Source organism: Schistocerca gregaria, chromosome 1 (assembly GCF_023897955.1).
Source record: "Schistocerca gregaria isolate iqSchGreg1 chromosome 1, iqSchGreg1.2, whole genome shotgun sequence".
NCBI classification, from domain to species: Eukaryota; Metazoa; Arthropoda; class Insecta; order Orthoptera; family Acrididae; genus Schistocerca; species Schistocerca gregaria.
Genome location: NC_064920.1, coordinates 525,276,042 through 525,294,925, shown reverse-complemented (window position 1 = coordinate 525,294,925; position 18,884 = coordinate 525,276,042). Strand labels below are relative to the sequence as shown.

The following is an 18,884-nucleotide window of genomic DNA, read 5'->3' as shown; positions in this document are numbered from 1 at the left end:
TACCTTAACACACCACTGCCTTGCGGTTTGTCTCGGGAGGGATGAAGGCTAAGGGAGAAAACCCTGAAAGAAAATCTGGAGTGGGGCCCCAAATGCGGTTGGAAGAAGGCGTTGTACGTCCCCTTTCGGCAGCTCCTGCAACCTAAGTGATACCAGACGTATTGACTTGCCTTTCCTCCGGATATTATCATTTAAGTCGAGAGGGAGCCATGATGATTGGGCAACTGACGTGTCTTCATATTTATCGCTGAGGCTTGTAGCATCCTGGAGAGGACACTTCAGCGACGTCCAAGGACTTCGGTACAACAAGGGAAGAGGCAGTTACCGGTTATAAGCTCTGTCTGATTGGCGTAAGACTAAAGTGCCCGGGGCCACTTCCGACGGTGGGAGAGATCATTGCATCTCAATGGACAGCTACCGCCCGCCTCAAGCTGGGCAGCCCCCAGCTAATAAGGTGCTGTCCCGCCACTATCCGCCTGCTTCACGGGGTGTGTGGAGCTTAGAAGTAATCTTCGATAAGCGGGTTGATATAGTACACCTACTAAAAAGAAAAATGAAATAATAAAGAAATCACTATTTCGTATTGCCACCTGGAATGTTAGGACCTTGTGTCCAAGGTACATTGACGATGCCCAAGAGGTTGATTTTATCCGTAAGACTGCCACAATTAACAGAGAGCTCCATCATTTGAACGTTGACATCGCGGGACTGTAGGAGACGCGGCTTCCAGACGCGAGCTCTATCAGGGAGGATAATTACACATTCTTCTGGTACGGCAAGTCTCAAGATTAGCCAAGACTTCATGGCGGAGGATTTTCTGTTAAAAACACCCTCCTGGACTGTACTGTGCCACCATCCGGTGGAACAGAGCGAATTATTGCTTTAAAAATATGCTCCTCAAGCGGCACTGTCAACATCCTAAACGTATACGCTCCCACCTTATCATCCAGCATGGAAGAGAAAGATCTGTTTTATGATTTACTCAGCGACAGAATAGCCAAGGTACCTAGCACTGAGACAGTGTATATTCCAGGGGACTTTAATGCTAGAGTTGGATTAGATAATGACATATTGCCGAATTGCCTGGGACATCATGGGGTGGGAAAAATGAATGAAAATGGACAGAGACTACTTGAAGTTTGCTGCTTTTATGGACTCTGCATTGCATACACATATTTCCAGCTTAAGGCTCAGCACAAGGTGTGCTGGAGACACCCGCGCCCTCATCACTGGCATCAACTTGACTTAGTCACAGCTAGGCGTACTGGTCTCAAAAATGTGCTACTGACATGAAGTTATCATAGTGCAGATTGCAACGCTGACCACGCCCTGGTGGCGTTCACATTGAGGCTCACTCCTAAGAAATATTACCACGCTAAACCGAGAGGTCATCCTCGTATCAACACAGATCAGGTTCATGACACACAAAGAATGCAGGATTTTGCCAGTAATTTTGAAAGTTGTTTCCCACGAAACGTGCAAGCAGAAGTGAATGTTCAATCTACAACTCAGCAGTATTGGCCTATGGAATAAAAGGAAAAAGAAGTAAGGACTGGTAGGAGCAAAATTTGAAGCAAATGGAATGAGTCACTGAGGCTAAACTAACAAAAGAAACCCAAATAAAAGAACTAGAGATGACCTACGAAAAGCAAAGAACAGGGCGCAGCAAACATCCAGGAGATGAGCAAATAACTCCTGGCTGAATTTATGTGCAGGTATACAGAAAGCGGCCGATTCTGGGGATGCTATGGCAATGTACGATGGTATTAAGAAAGCAATTGGACCAACTGCCAGAAAAAACAGCTCCTCTGAAGTCCAAGACGGGTGAAGTCATCACTGGTGAAGGCAAACAAATGGAACGCTGGGTTGAACACTACCTCGAGTTGTATGCAGCCGAGAATGAAGTTAGCAAAGATGAATGTGACGCCGTCAAACAAATGCCAGTTATGGAAGAACTAGATGTAATGCCTACTGTGGAAGAACTCAGTAGAGAAATAGATTCTCTTGCTAACGGAAAGGCCCCAGGTGAAGATGGGAACCCTGCAGAGTTTATTAAGTATAACAAGTCTGTTCTTCTTAAACATTTATATTCACTTATCACAACGAGCTGGGAAGAAGGTTATGTCCCGATGAGTAAGCGGAATTCGAGGATCTTTACTCTATATAAACAGACAGGGAACAGAAGTGACTGTAACACTTACCGAGGCATTTCATTACTAAGTGTAGTCATCAAAGCTTATGCAAGAGTCATCCTAATGTGATTACAAATCTTAGCTTCCAGAATCTACCCAGAATCTCAGTGTGGCTTCAGGCCTGGCTGATCAACCGTAGATATGATCTTCTTCTTAAGACAGCTACAAGAGAAATGTGAGCAGCAGAGACCACTTTATATTGCTTTCATTGACCTTGTTAAAGCGTTTGATTTAGTGAGCAGAAATGGGCTTTTCAAACTGTTGCAGAAGATTGGATTCCCACTTAAACTACTTCAAATAATTGTCTCTTTCCATGAGAAAACACAAGCAACAATCTGCTTCAACGGTAAATCATCAGAAGCATTCCCTGTTAATAGCGGTGTGAAATAGGGGTGTGTGTTAGCTCCTACATTATTTGGGATTTTCTTTTCCCTTCTGGTCAGATTTGCCTTTGAAGACTGTGAGGAGGGAGTGAATCTACATACGAGGTCTGATGGAAATCTTTTCAACATTGCTCGCCTCAAGGCCAAGAGCAAAGTAAATACAGTTATTATCCGTGAGTTGATATATGCGGACGATGCAGCTCTAGTAGCGAACACAGAAGATGAGCTGCAGCATATAATCAACAAATTATCACATGACTGTGAAAAATTTGGTCTACTCATCAGTCTTCAAAAGACTAAGGTTATGGCTCAGAGCACTGCCAACCTTCCATCCATCAGCATTGATGGCAATCCTCGCCAGGTAGTTGACGACTTTACCTACTTGGGATCCACAATATGTAGCAACTGGTCCATGGACACTGTAATTACTAACAGAACCGCAAAGGCATCATCTGGCATGGCTAGATTGAAAAACAGAGATGAAACAACGGTCTGCTTACCACAAAAACTAAATTAAAAGTCTACAACGCTTGTGTTACAAGCACCCTTCTCTATAGCTGTGAGACATCGACAACTGTTTCTAAGCATGAAGATCCTTCAGATCTCTTGGAGAGATAGAGTACTCAACACCGAAGTCTTTCATCGTGCAAGCACAACCAGCATCTTCGCACTTCTGAGTCATCGACGTCTAAGATGTTTGGGAGATGTCAGGTGTATGGGTCCTGAACGGATACCGAAACAACTGCTGTACGGAGATCTTCAGGAGGGTGAGAGGCCAGTGGGACGACCGCATCTTCGTTTCAAGGATGTCTGCAAGAGAGATCTGACCAAGACCACAATCAATCCAAGTCGCTGGGAAAGCATTGCAGATGACCGTGTCAAGTGGCGAGTAACTGTGCGCAACGGCAAGCTCTCAGAGGACGAACGCACACAGGAACAAATCAGGAAGAGGACAAAGAGAAGAGACTGACCGGCTTGTGTTCGAAGACCCTCAAATTTCACATGTCCAAACTACAGTAGGGACTGCCACTCTCGAGTGGGACTCTTTAGCCACAGCAGACTCTGAACCAAGCATGTTACACCATCATCCTTCAAGGATGGACGGGTACCATTATAAGGGCGCTGATGACCTTGTCGTTGGGCGCCCGTCAGATCCAAACACACACACACACACACACACACACACACACACACACACAGACACACCATTCTTGGCCATTGAAAATAGACTCCCAGATCCACTGGATATAACAAATTTAGAAAACACACTGTAGCAATGAACGCAAAAAGCTTACAAAATTTATAATGTGTACAACAAGGCTGACCAGTGTTAGTGTCAGCTCTTTTCGCTCTATCCACACACTGTTAAATACGTACTACACAACATGAGATCCAACAAAACGTCGACTAGCTGATTGATGGATTTGGCTTCCAAGCTTTTTCATTTCCTGTTCCGCTAATTATAGTTTTTAATGAAAATGAAAGTCCTACAAGAGATTAATTCTCATGATAATTCTCACGACTTGGTGGCCAGTTTGTTGCATAACAGCCAACGGTTAACACATAACTGAGATACAGCGTAGAAGCATTGCCGTGCGGAATTAGCCGAGGGGTCTCAGGCGCTACAGTCATGGCACGTTCGGCTGGCCCCGGCGGAGGTTCGAGTCTTCCCTCGGGCATGGGTGTGTGTGTTTGTCTTTAGGATAATTTAGGTTAAGTAGTGTGTATGCTTAGGGACTGATGACCTTAGCAGTTAAGTCCCATAAGATTTCACACCCTTTTTTTTCTTTTTGAGGAAGCTTCACATGTGACTGTGAACACTGAAGTTAGACAAATAGCAGTTTAGCAAATTACTACGAAATATACTCACCACAGCACCAACGAATATGCAGGTACATAAATCCACCATATTAACGAAAAGAAGGATGAAGATTGACACAGTCATTATGTTCTGCAACAGGAGGACGGATCTGTAACAAAATTTGGAATATCTTCATTCTACATGTAAACTTGTAACAGTTATTAACGCTAGAAACGAGGAACTACCTACAGATAAAAGCTACAACTGATATAGCCAAAAGTCTGTGCTGCGTGGAGTAGCTGCACAGTCTAGGGCGTCTTGTGACGGTCCGTGCGGCTTCCCCCGTCGGAGGTTAGAGTCCTCCCTCGGGCATGGGTGTGTGTGTTGTGCATAGCGTAAGTTAGTTTAAGTTAGATTAAGTAGTGTGTAAGCTTAGGGACCGATGACCTAAGCAGTTTGGTCTCACAAGATCCTACCACAAATTTACAAAAGTCTGCAATTCCTCGTATGTAATTCTTAACAAACACCGTATCGCGTGACATGTTTCACACCAAACCCTCTACAAAAAACGGACGTGAAAAAGGTGCTGGATCTGCAGTTTCGCATACAGGTGTCATGTACAAATAATTCTTAAGTGTAATTCATTGAAAAATTCAGTACTTAGTAGTGCAGGAGAGGTAAAATTAATTCACTTTCTTCATGTTGCACTTAAGGTGACCTGGCGATCAGAACACCTGAGAAAAAACTCTAGAGTGTGTGTAGAAATCACATATGTCAGCCAATTTCATAGCTTTTATGAGCCCTGTGAACACTCCAGCCACGTGACATGAAAGAACATGTAGGTTAGGTGGGTGTTGTTCCGGCGTAACATCAGGCGCCGGCACGTCACATGGTACGTAACCGCTGAGAAGGCTGTGAGACGACGTCAGCTGACAGTATGCTGACTAGTAGCGGCCTATATCCCAAAAGAATATAAGCGCCGCTCCAGCGAACCGCGTCCGCACTAGAAGAGACGCATGTTGTCTAGCTATTTGAAAAAAAAAAAAAACAGCTTCCTAAGCACCCTATGAGATACGAGTGGGCAGGATCCCAGAAGGGTCAATAAAGATTAACGTATCACAATCTTTGATTATCTCCATGTACATAATCGTAGCTAAGTATCGATATACCCCGTCAGTCCAGAAAGTTTCGAGGCAGGGGCAATACAAAACTAAGGAAAGCCAAGATGACGACGTCTCCTTTCCCAAGGTGGCTTCCGACGACTCCCCATCTTGGATGATGCCCTCTCTTCCTCCATGTATCCCTCCTCTCAACTCTGATTCTCACCTCCCCTTCCCTTCCTCTGTCCTTTTCCCAGGCTCCCTTTCTCCCCCCTCCTCCCATCCTGTTTTTCGCCACCTACCTCTCTCTGCCTCCCTTGTCTTCCCCAAGTCCTTTTTGGCCTCCCCTCCACTGCCTTCTTCTCACGTCTGTCCTGCCCCCCTTTTTCTATGTCCCCTCCCTCCATCGGCTCCCCCTTTTCTTTTCCTCTCCCCCCTCCCTTCCCCCTCCCAATCAGTCTGGGAGCCCCCCCCCCACCACCATCTTCCGCCATGTCACCTGTATAGTGCTGTTCTAAGTGCAGTCAGATACATTTGTTTTGTCAAACGGAGTGTAACGAGTAGAATGGGAGCTGAACCTACGGTTCTTGGCAACAGTACACTTTTAGGAACTCGGGCATGGACATAACCAGCACAGCATGACCAGGAGCGAAGCGTTCTTGCTTTGAAGAATGAGTCTGTTCTGCCGACGCAACCATGTTTCACAACCACATTGCGGATGGGCCGTGTCGACAGCGCGACAACGGCTTGCGCAAGTAGTATCGTCTCCAGGGAGTGAACTCCAGCCAATGGCGTCTGATTGGCGGCTCCTGGTGGTGGCAATCGCTAAGTGCACAATGGCTTGTTGGGTCGTAGTTCAACCCTTGGTCCATCGGGGACAGAATAACCATAGTGTGGCAAACGACGCCGTTGAATCACTGACAGAATGGCTGTACCAGCACACGAGCATCGTGCGACCTTCTGTACAAGGCAGTCGCCCATTCTACAGCGGTCGACAGTTCATTGCTCTTTGCCGTGTAGGTGGGCTTTCATTACAAGGTCCTCGTGTAGGTGACACGTAGTCAGCCCATGGTATTGCTGCGACCTGGATTTATGAAATAGCTGTGTTTGCCACGATATGGTTATACCATCGTACTGGTGGCATTACAGTGAAGCACCTGCCTGCAGCAGTCTGTTACGGTTACGCTATAGTCAGTCAGTGTCCTACAGGAGCTGGCTAGCGGTGTTTTATATGCCAACGGTCACGGTGATTTCCATGTGACCTGTAGTGATAACCAAACTCACCATCATAGCTGTGGTCTATGCGAACGTTGTTGAGGACCATCCGTAAACCCAAGGAACACCATATCTTCCAGCAAGATAATTTTCTATGTCACAAGGTAGGAGTTGTCCTACAGTTAGGTGAGAAGCAACATTGAGAAATCACGTCGTGTTGCCCATTAAATGCGCCTCATCTGAAAGAGATGGAACGCATTTCGAATGCTACTGGGAGGCAGCTGCGTGCCTATAAACGACTGGTCCACTATTTATGGGACTTTCGGGACCTACGCTTAAACACCTGGGGCCACATACCTCCAGAAATTACCAAGCACGCATAATCATGCTGTATTACGTTCCAGCGGTGGACAGACGTGCTATTTGGAGGGTGGTCTTAATGGTTTGGCTTATGAGTGTGCTTTGATGGAATACTTCCGAGTGTGAAATTTTCGAATGTGAAGTTTTCAAAGTGTGAAATTTTCGAGTGTGAAATTTTCGAGTGGGAAAGATATTGTAAGATTGTGATACTATGTGAAAACTCCCAGATAACTGGGAAAATTAGTGCTTTGATGCAGAGTAAACTGATTCAAAGTGAGGAAATGGCAACTGCTGAGCGTCTCGGCAAACTTTGATAAGTGCCTAAGAGACGAAGTGCGCAAGTCACTCTAAACAGACCAGTGGACGAGCTGGTAGTAACAGTAACAAAAAATATAGTTTTGTACCTCAAATAATTTATCAAGCGTTAATTGGTTCAAATGGCTCTGAGCACTATGGGACTTAACAGCTGTGGTCATCAGTCCCCTAGAACTTAGTACTTAAACCTAACTAACCTAAGGACATCACACACATCCATGCCCGAGGTATGATTCGAACCTGCGACCGTAGCAGTCGCACGGTTCCGGACTGCGCGCCTAGAACCGCAAGACCACCGCGGCCGGCAAGCGTTAGTTAAAAATCAGTATTGGAACTGTGTGTTACTACGCAAGATGCCATAAACAGCAACTGAAATCCAGCATATTTTCAAAATGAGAGATTCTAAGAAACCACTTTGGCCGATATGGTCTTGACGTATTAAAGCTTTGAGTAAAAGTGAGTTGTTGGTGAAATGAACCTTTGTGCGAGAGATAGATACCGTTTGAAACTTTGATTAAGGCACTCGTGACCAGAAACTTCGTCGGATTCTGAAAATGGCAGATCAATAATAAAAAAAGGCAAATGTGTCCATTAGAGTCGTCACGTGGCACACATTAAGAACTACCTCGACCTAGGTAAAGTGTCCCCTTGACGTGAAGTAAATAACAGGTGAAGCAATCACTCATATAGGGCAATCATTGGGAAGTAAAACGACTGTAATCTAGAATAAGGGACCATCTCAAGATTTTCTCAGTTGTATACTTAAAGCATAATTATTTAAAGCATTATTACTTAAAGCATAATTACTCAAAGCATAATTTTGCACATTGCAGTTGTGACGTGATTAAAAGTAAATATGTAATCTCAACGAGTAATAAGCCAAAAATATGAGTAACAAGTATCAAGAGATGCAATCTTGCCTACCTGAGGATTACCTGATGATGATGAATATTCTTCACCAGCTGCAGACGCATCTTTTCATCTGAATCCTCTTCTGACAATGCCTTTCTTGTAAAATGGCCATTGTGTCGAAAGGCCAGTTCTTTAGTCTTTCCATCGATGATAATTCTCGACTCCTGATCTCCGTATGTTTTAGGTTTCGCATTTGTTTTCTGCAGAAGTGGAATGTTTTCATTCAAAACTTCCAGTTCAGCTGAAACCATCAGCATCATGTGGACGAAGGAACTGTCTATACAAACCGTAGACTGAGCGGCTACTAGTACGCTGAAAGATTGAACACCGTAGAGTATTTCATATGTGGGTGATCGATAAATGTTTCCCGGAAACCAGAGAGGCACAGGAAATAGACGATACGACTCAGGAGAATCTTCGTCAGAACTGAGGAAAGCACGGACGAGTATTGGAGTGGAGACCCAAAACACCATCGCCAAGCAAATTGCTCCCTGCGAAAAATCAAGTGCTTTGCGTATGTGTCTCAGATGAGGTGCAGTGTGACAGGAGACAGTAACAACTCTTATAAAGCTATTATGTTCAGAGACAGACGGAGGTAATGTTTGAAACAAAGGCCTACCTAGTATAACTGTTCTTTAAACTAAATTATATCATTTCATCTACTGAAGAGCTTCATATGTAGCACAGCAAAGAAATAGCTTTATTTAAAGAACAAAAAATGTTACTGTCACGTTTACTTAGAGTTTGTGTGCCATACCTGCATATAGCGATAAACTCTACGTGACTGCTGTAGGTAAGAGCTCCGGATGACCTCGCTGATTTCGCCGTCACAGTAGAGTCTCCTCGTGTCTGACAACAGCTGTAGCAGTTCCTTCATAGTGTTGCCTTTGTAGATGAAGAAAGCTGCCTACAGTCAGGTAATAGAAATAGCCATACATTTTAAAAACTACCAATTACCGTGCAGATTGAAAAAAATTGACTTATAGTAAGCACTGTAGTTCAACAGAGATAACCTACAAGACGAAATCTACTTCATCTGGGAAGCTGAAGTCAAGTCTCGTAATAGAGAGCTCAATCTATAAATCCACACCTCCATCCAAGATTGGCTGCGTAACCCCCTACGGTGACGTTCAAACAAGGACTGGCATTTTGGAATCGTGATGGCGGAGAAAAATTTATCAACAGTACTTGGCTGTGGTCTGGAGAAGAGGTGGTATTATTATTATCATTTTCATACGTGCCTATACAGCCGCTATCAACAGGGGAAAGACGGTACGACAGCGAGTTTCGACAAATCTGAATTTTCATTAGGGTCAAGCCGCACTCTGGTACCAAGTCATGCGGGCTTAGGACGGTCATGTGACGCGGTGCAGTCGATTTCCATGTCAGTTACGACGATATGAAGATAAGGAGAACACAACACAATGCCCCCGAGCTGAGAAAACTCTGACCCGGCCGGCAAACGAATCACCACCCCTTCGGTAACCTGTAGTTCTCTAATCACCAGACACTGCTGCACTCAGTGTCCCATTGAGGAAAATCTGCTAACGAAATTAAGTATTGTGAATTGTTTCGCACTGTGTGATGATGATAGTACGCTCCATGTCATGCATTTCCTTAACTTCGGACTAATAGACAACATTCGAGGAAGTAACCATCCCACTTCTTACTTACTCATACGTAGATGAATGTAGATCAGAATACACTGACACGTATTGTATTTTTTTCTGTGTAATACGAATCTGACTTTTGATCATTTCTGTCACACCTTTTAATTACTTTCTCATTTCCTGTCCATATGATACATGGACCTCATTTCGGGTGATGGACCCAGATCAAAAGAAAGCATCTCGCAAGGTTCAAAAGCCGCTGCTGAACCCTGTCGCAGGTTCATTATCTGTAGCATGGGCGCAGTAGATTTTGAGAGAAAGTCTGCTTATAAAGTTCCCCGAGCATACGATGTAGAGTGGAAGTGTACGAAAATATTTTTGACAGGTTAGCATTGCTCGTAATAACGATATCTTTCTTAAGCGGGAACGTTTCCCTATGAAAACACTTGGGAGATATTGCTAATACCTGAACTTTTAATTTGTGAGTTGACGCGGGTTGAAAAACAAGAACATTTAATTCAATGTGTGAATTATTTTGAATGTTATGTTCACTGCATCTGTAAGAACAACCTGCCTGTCGCACACGGTCAAACACAATGCAGAATTGTGAACTGAATTGTAAGTCTGCGGCTGAGCACAATTGTGTGCTAACACCTCCATATCAAAACGTGCAGTTTATTTTTAATGTTTGTCTCTTTGATACAGAAAAAGCCTTATGTGGAATATATTATGCGGTCAAAAATTATGAAGTACCTGGAACAGAATGAACTGATAATAATAATACACTTGTCTTTACTGGCCAAAATGTCTTTATTCTTAGCTTCTCCTGATGCGTCTAGGATTACACTTTCATCAGATTTTTAGCGTCGGTACTCAGCATCTTGCAAGCTCTACTCATGGCCCTATCACATTGGTGCCCAAAGTGGTGTGGTAGACGCAACGAGACACTGTTTACGGATGTTAAAAATTTAACGATGGCTAACGCGAAACACGGCGTGAGAAGTTAAAAATAATGAAATTTTACACGAGAAACACAAAGGTAGAATTCTAAGTGCCAACACGGTCGCAGATCCACTCAGAATCTTACCTAATCTGATGAGAATGAGTTTCTGGGTGCCAACCAAGACGGAAATCCAATTCGGTCTTTTCTCCCATGATATCCTGAAATACATGAAACTGTGCAATCACTTAGGTGCACTATTTCTTCAATAATGATACACGCTTGACTTAGTACAACCATAACACTTATTAATAAAAGTTCGATGCTATCGGGCAGAAAATGAAACTTAGGAGTGGACATTTCTCGCTAGAGAGGACGTAACATTCTGTGTTGGAGAGTCATGTACAGTTGCAGAAATAACTTCATGCGTTCTCCAGGGAAGCGTCGCAGTTATCTTTATTCAATTACTGTTTCAAAAAATGCCACACAAACATTCAATTAGATTTTAATAAGATTACACAGTGGCGACAGGAAACTCTAAAAGTACATAAATGTAAAATACTGCGCTTTCCAAAACAAAGAAACATTGTACGCTTCCTTCATTATCAACGAGTCGTACTTGGTATCAATCAAGTCATACAAAGATACTGCAAATAATCGTCTGTAGGGATACGAAACCGCAAAGATTTATCGATAAGGAAACTTGATAAAATACTTTACTTCATCGGCAAGATACTGAGAAAAGGCAGTCAGTTTTCAAAGGAGACTGCTTACATAACAAACGTGCGATCGATCCTTAACATCGCTCACGTAAGTGGGACTCATACTAAGTAGGTCTTTTTTACTTCCCCTTTTTTAGTCATGAGTCTTCTGACATAATGTGAACCACCAATAAAATAATTTTTCTAATATAGCAATCTTTTCCTCTCAGATTAGCATTTGCAACATACGGCCTCAATTATTTGCCAAATGCATAACAATTCCTGTCTTACTCTACAGCTTTTACCCTACACAGCTCTCCTAGTACCATGGAAGCTACTCCCTGATACCTTAACAGATGTTTTGTCATCCTGTCCTTTCTTCTCGTCGGTTTTTTCATATATTCATTTCCTTGCCGATACTGCGAAGCCTCTCCTCGTTTCTTACCTTACCAGTGCACCTAATTTTCAATATTCTTCTGTAGCACTACATCTCGAATGCTTCTTTTTCTTCTGTCCCTGTTTTCCCATTGCCCATGCTCCACTGCCATATAATGGGATCCAAGGGTGAGATCTTAGAATTATTTTCTTTAAATTAAGACTTAAGTTTGATACCAGCAGACTTCTCTAGGCAAGGAATGCTCTTTTCCTCAATACTAGTCAGCTTTTCATGTCGTCCTTACTCCGTCCGTCATGGGTTATTTTGCTGACTAGGTAGCAGAATTCTTTAATCATCATCTACTTCTTGATCACCAATTGCGATGTTAAATTCCTCGCTGATCTCATTTGTGCTATTTCTCATTACTTTCCTCTTTCTTCCATTTAATCTCAATTGATATTTTGTACTCATTAGACTGTTCACTCCATTCACCGGATACTGTAATTTGTTTTCACTAGAAGGGAATATTGAATGTATAGAAATAAGGGCGTCACAAACGATAACATGTTTTCTTGTCCCACGGGACAGCATTACGCAAACGCTAAGGAAGTGAACCAGCGATCGCTTGAATACAGACTACAACTAACGCACTGAAGCCTCCTTACCAAATATTAAGAACAAGTATTAAGTGAAGAATTATGAAATTTTCTTTATCTCCTTATGCATCGCATCCATATTGACCTCGAAGATAATGTTACATTACTTGAGGCGTGGGGAAGTGCCTTTTGATGGACGCACTTCGCGAGCTCCATACTCGTATATGATGGTAAAGAAATCCTAATAAAAAGTGCAACGAGAAGCGTGCGATTTTTACATTCCTTGAGAAATATAGCAGGTGATCTATTCGATACCATATGTATATACGTTACTACAATAAGGAACTACAAAAAATGGTTCAAATGGCTCAGAGCACTATGGGACTTAACTGCTGAGGCCATCAGTGCCCTACAACTTATAACTACTTAAACCTAACTAACCAAAGGACATCACACACATCCATGCCCGAGGCAGGATTCAAACCTGCGACTGTAGCTGTCACGCGGTTTCAGACTGTAGATTCTAGAACCGCTCGACCACTCCGGCCGGCAAGAAACTACCGTTCTCGTTACTGGGCACGCACATTGTACGGTGTAACCGAAGTTTCATAAAGCCATTACTACTTGCCGACTTCCACAGGCATCTGCTGTAGTGTCCACAGCAATGTGAATCGGTGAGTGGCCCTGAAAAGTTGCTCGTCACATCCATTACATTAATCGAGGGAGACTTTGCCCAACTTTCAATTCACGTGAAAGTGTCCCTAAGCCATTTTGACTATCTGAGAACAGCGAGCTGTCTGAAGCTAGTTTTGATTTCATTAAAGCTCACTAATACAGCAAAAGAAAAGCAACTTTCTATATGCCTCCATACAAGCTACAATTTTTCATATCTTATCTTCGTAGTCCTTACCCGGAATGTACGTTATCTTTCTGCAGTCAGCTTCAAATGATAGTTCTCTTTTTCAGTATTTTACACGTGTTGTTGGGACGATATAATGTTGTCATTTACAGTATGAGAAGCAAAGATTGCTTGATGTGACACAATTTATATCATGACCGGTTTTGACGTAGCCAGCTGTCATTCTAAGATCTCTCAGAAATATAATTAACTACATCAGTCTCGTCGACATACTAAGAACCTGCTCCAATTGTAATACAATTCCGCACTGGTTTCTCAGATATATAAAATTCGCCAAATAAAATATCCATAGCAGTAAAAAAGAGAAAATAAACGGGTGCATCAGTAACTATTATGCGTAATTGACAGCTCAGTGACTTCCGGCGACCACCAGGTTACTCTCTTTCGCCGGGGGTACCCTAAAGAGAGAGGTATCCTGTTTTCGGCCTCAGAAACGATCGTTATAATGACCTGCGCAACGACAACATCGATGGCACCACGTGTCGGAGATTAAACGGTGACAGCAGAGGCGAAGGTTTCCCAGTCTGCCCTGTTTAGGACCATCCGGGTGGGCGTCCGTGGGCCTGACGCTGGGGAAGTGACAGGAAGATGGGGGAGTTGTCACTACCACACTGGTCGTCATGTGCTCTCCAGTGGATAGCCTAGATGGGAGGAGGCCAGGGATTCAAACCGAGAGATGAATGGCCGAATATGTGCCATGTGCCACACTAAAATGTGTATTTAAGAGGGAGAGGTCGAGTCGTGACAATAAATTTTTGACCTCCCTACCTCGGCCAGTAAGCATGGTGCCACCCCACAAGGCGTTAAGCGTGTTAAAATCTACCAAACGTAGGAAATGTTTAGGGAGTTGATCAATCTCTGCAGCCAATACGTTCAGGGGTACTGCACCATCCGGAGGAAGATATACGCTGCAGACAGTTATTTTCTGCGTCGTCCTTAACCTGATAGCCACAGCGTCGAGAGAGGTTTGAAGGGGCACAGGTTCACTACATAATGACTTCAGGACATAGACGCAAACTCCACCTGACACACTATTATATTCGCTACGGTTCCTGTAGTATCTCTTATAGCCGTTCAGGGCAGGGGTCCACATTGCAGGAAGGGCAATGCAGAAAGCAGGCGTAAAGCTTAACAGTTCCGGTAGATCAGCCAGGTGGTGGAAAAAAAAACCGCCGCATATCCACTGGAGGATTACGTGATCGTGAGAAACACTCAATGAGGCAGTCTGTGGTTCAGAGTCACCTGCTGCCACCAGATAAGTACCTGTGCTGTCAATATCCATAGTGTCTCAGTGCCCAGTGAGATCTAGGTCTGCAGTCGACGCCAGAATCTCCATCATCAGACACAGAGCTCGTAGGTAGTGGTGGTGTGGGTGCCACCTCAGTGCCTTCGTTCGTTAGCTTTTTACATTTTCTCGCTGCTCCTTAGGTTTGGCTGGCTGGGAGGGCTTCACTGATTCAGTCTCAGGGGTTGAGGAGGACCGTGAAGCACTACGACCAGCTATCTGTGGTTGCTGGAGCCACTGGTGGGTGTCACCTTTGGCTCTGATAGATACCTGGGAAGGGAGTGACCCCAGGGACCCCTTCCTAGCTAGAAGAGACAAAGAAGATTTACGATTCTCTGGCTGAGAATTCGGGTCTGATGTCCTTGGTGGTTGGGTGGGCAGTGGTCCCAATGTAGGTGGTATTAGAGAGAAAGGGAGCCAAGTGCCCCCATCATCAATGGGGCAGATGGAATCGTGGAATCTGACGGCTCTGAAAGCCAACTGTACGTTGGTGGAACGGAAGATGATAGAACCGTTGTCGTAGCGGCGGCGTAGGTTGACGTCATATGCACAGGACGTGGCCTCTCATATTTTCTCTTAGCCTCAGTGTAGGCCAGTCGGTCCAGGGTCTTGTATTCCATTATTTTCCTTTTTTCCGGAGAATCCAGGTGAGCAAGGCGAATGGTGCTCTCTGCAGTTGACACAGATGGCAGGCGGGGCACAGGGAGTATTGGGATGTGAAGGACGTCTACAATCCCGACAGGTAACGCTGGAAGTACAGCGGGAGGACATATGGCGGAACTTCCACCACTTAAAGCACCGCATTGGTGGATATATGGCTTTACGTCGCAGTGGTAGATCATCACTTTGCCCTTCTCGGGTAATGTGTCACTCTCGAAGGCCTAGGTGAAAGCGCCGGTTGCAACGTGGTTATCCCTCGGACCCCAGTGGACGCGCAGGACGCAATGGGCACCTGACAGCTCTAAATTGATGCGCAGCTCATCGTGAGACGGTTAAAGAAGGTACCTGTGAAATATGATACCTTCCACTATATGGGCGTGATGGAAACAGAAATATCCCCCAGCTTGTCACATGCGAGTAGTGCCTGTGACTGGGCAGAGGATGCTGTTTTGATCAAGACCGACCCTGACCACATTTTCGGCAAGCCCTCCACCTTCCCAAACTTGTCCTCTAAAAGCTCCACAAAAAAACTGAGGGTTCATTGACAAGAAAAAGTCTCCATCAATTCTCGTGCATACGAGGTACCAGGGTGAAGAAGCTTCGCTGCCATTCTCGCGTAACGTTCTTCCAATGGTTGGCCGAGAGGGGGGGGGGGGGGGCACGATTTGGGGTTGTGTTTCTTAGCACTGAAGTTAGACCTTGATTGCTTAGAGACTGCTGGTGTTTGACCACCAGCAAGAGATGAATGTACTACGCTTCATGGCGTGTCATCCACCCTGATGCCACTCACTCTGACCAGTGGCCCTCCCCACTGGAGCCACCCAGCCGCAACAAGGGTCACCTGGCAGGATGGCCACTGTCGGTAGCCCCGATGCCCCAGGGTGATGGGAATCTTCTCCTTGGCATACGTGGGGAGTTAACGGCGCAGGCATCAACAGAGCGATTCCTGTGTGGTCAGGGGCTACAACCAACAGAGTACATGGCGGCCCCACCACAACAGACGGGCTTCAGTGCTGGATATCAGGTGCAAACGAGCTATGAAGTCCATTTACGTCGATATCGCAGAAAGCGATACTGCACACAGGATGGAAGAAAACGCACCAAGCGGGCCGCTGTGGCCTAGAGGTTCTGGCGATTCGCTCCAGAACCGCGTGGCTGCTACAGTCGCAGGTTCGAATCCTGCCTCGGTCATGGATGTGTGTGGTGTCCTTAGGTTAGTTTGGTTTAAGTAGTTCAAGTCTAGGGGCCTGATGACCTCACATGTTAAGTCCCACTGTGCTTACAGGCATCTGAACTCTTTTTGAAAACGCACCGAGGAATGTGACCTCGCCCAACAGCTGGAGAATGAACGGAACTGCAGGTCCACGTCGACGACGGATGCGAGAGGTCACAGCGCATCATGGCCACTATGCACCTTGTGAAGCACCCTTCCACACTTGGCTCGCTCTTCGGGAAAATTTTGAAAAATGGACCTCAAACCCTACAGGGGTCCATTACATTAAAGCCGAAACTGGTGAAACTCCTTTTAGCCACGAATTACGACAGGCTGGAATTCCCCGGACCTGCGGGGGGAGACGATAGCGGGGGAGATTTATCGAGAAAATGTTAGGGAAGTGTGATTCATCTACAAAGGAGACGATGTACAGAACACAAGCGTGACCCACCTTACTGCTCGAATGCTTCAGATCCCCATCAGGTCGGTTTATCGGAAAACATCGACGCATTTCGCAGACAGTGTACTAGGTTTGATACCGGCAGGTGAGATCAACACTTGAGTATTGCAGAGATGCTGCGTGAAGTGAAGTGGGAATTCCAGGAGAGAATACGGCTTTCTTTTCACGGGAAGTTATAGAAAAATGTATAATATTAGAATCCAAGTTCGCTTGCTGTGAAATAATTTATTTCTTGTGCAGTTTCGACAGAAACTAGCTGTCATCCTCAGATTCTCAGGTTTCCCAGAAAAATAACAATCCATATATCTCGTTGACACACTGATAATATGATTCAGTTATGATAACACAGCTACACACTAGTTTGGTAATATCTAAAACGTGTTTTGTGGAACGATAGAAATGCGGTGAAAATGCACTCAGTGAAATCTGAAGCGCTCAATTCTGTAGGCCTATGTGTGCAATGATGTGAATGCGGCGAAAACTACAAACGTTGTCTGCTGTACGAAAACTAACAAAACAAGTACTCCAAACCGACATCTCACGTAAGTCACATCCCAATTCAAATCTGTAACTCTGCCATATTTGTGAATTGCTTATAATTACGCTACTGGCCATCAAACTTGCTACACCAAGAAGAAATGCAGATGACAAACGGGTACTCATTGAACAAATATATTATACTAGAACTGACAAGTGACTACATTTTCACGCAGTTTGGGTGGATAGATCTCGAGAAACCAGTACCCAGAACAACCACCTCTGGCCGTAATGACGGCCTTGATGCGCCTGGGCATTGAGTCAAACAGAGCTTGGATGGCGTGTACAGGTACAGCTGCCCATGCAGTTTCAACACGATACCACAGTTCATCAAGAGTAGTGACTGGCGTATTGTGACGAGCCAGTTGTCAGGCCACCATAGACCAGACGTTTTCAATTCGTGAGAGATCTGGAAAATGTGCTGGCTAGGGCAGCAGTCGAACATTTTCCGTATCCAGAAAGGCCCGTACAGCACCTGCAACATGGGGTAGTGCATTATCCTGCTGAAATGTAGGGTTTCGAAGAGATCGAATGAAGGGTAGAGCCACGTGTAGTAACACATCTGAAATGTAACGTCCACTGTTCAAAGTGCCGTCAGTGGGAACAAGAAGTGACCGAGACGTGTAACCAATTGGACCCCATACCATCATGCCTGGTGATAACGCCAGTATGGCGATGACGAATACATGCTTCCAATGTGCGTTCACCGCGATTCGCCAAACACGGATGCTACCATCATGATGCTGTGAACCGAACCTGGATTCATCTGGAAAAAATTACGTTTTGCTATTCGTGCACCCAGGTTCGTCGTTGAGTACACAGGCGCTCCTGTCTGTGATGCAGCGTCAAGGGTAACCGCCATGGTCTCCGAGCTGATAGTCCATGTTGCTGCAAACGTCGTCGAACTGTTCGTGCAGATGGTCATTGTCTTGCAAACGACCCCATCTGTTGACTCAGACATTCCACACGATACCATTGCTTCTGAAGAACACACGCTTTCGTAAATAACGTACTGGTACATGTTGGTCTTCGAGCCACTCACATTTGAGGGAACCTATTCCAGATGGACACACCTTCGTTGATAGCCGGTAGTGGAGTACCGTGTCAAACTCTTTCCGGAAGTTTGGGAAAATGGGATCTGCCTCTCCCCCTTCATCCATGATTGAAACAGGGAGATCAGAATTTTGCGCGACAGATGCTTCTATTTCCGTGCTGATTTGTGGGCAAAAGCTTTCCCGTCTCAAAGAAATTTATTTTATTCGAACTGAGAATATGTTTTTTGCGGTTGCTGTAGTTTTGCGGCTCCATC

General features: G+C 44.9%; 1 protein-coding gene across 1 annotated transcript in view; it reads right to left on the bottom strand.

Moving 5' to 3' along the window:
• The window catches only part of LOC126278978 (odorant receptor 43a-like), a 55,921-nt gene that overhangs the window by 21,449 nt on the left and 15,588 nt on the right, over window positions 1-18,884 (bottom strand). The window contains exons 2-5 of the mRNA XM_049979322.1: window positions 9,036-9,185; window positions 8,566-8,769; window positions 8,291-8,478; window positions 4,446-4,545 (exon numbers count right to left, since the gene is read on the bottom strand). Of these exons, the coding sequence (XP_049835279.1) occupies window positions 4,446-4,545; window positions 8,291-8,478; window positions 8,566-8,769; window positions 9,036-9,185 (642 nt within the window). The remainder of the gene's footprint in view (window positions 1-4,445; window positions 4,546-8,290; window positions 8,479-8,565; window positions 8,770-9,035; window positions 9,186-18,884) is intronic.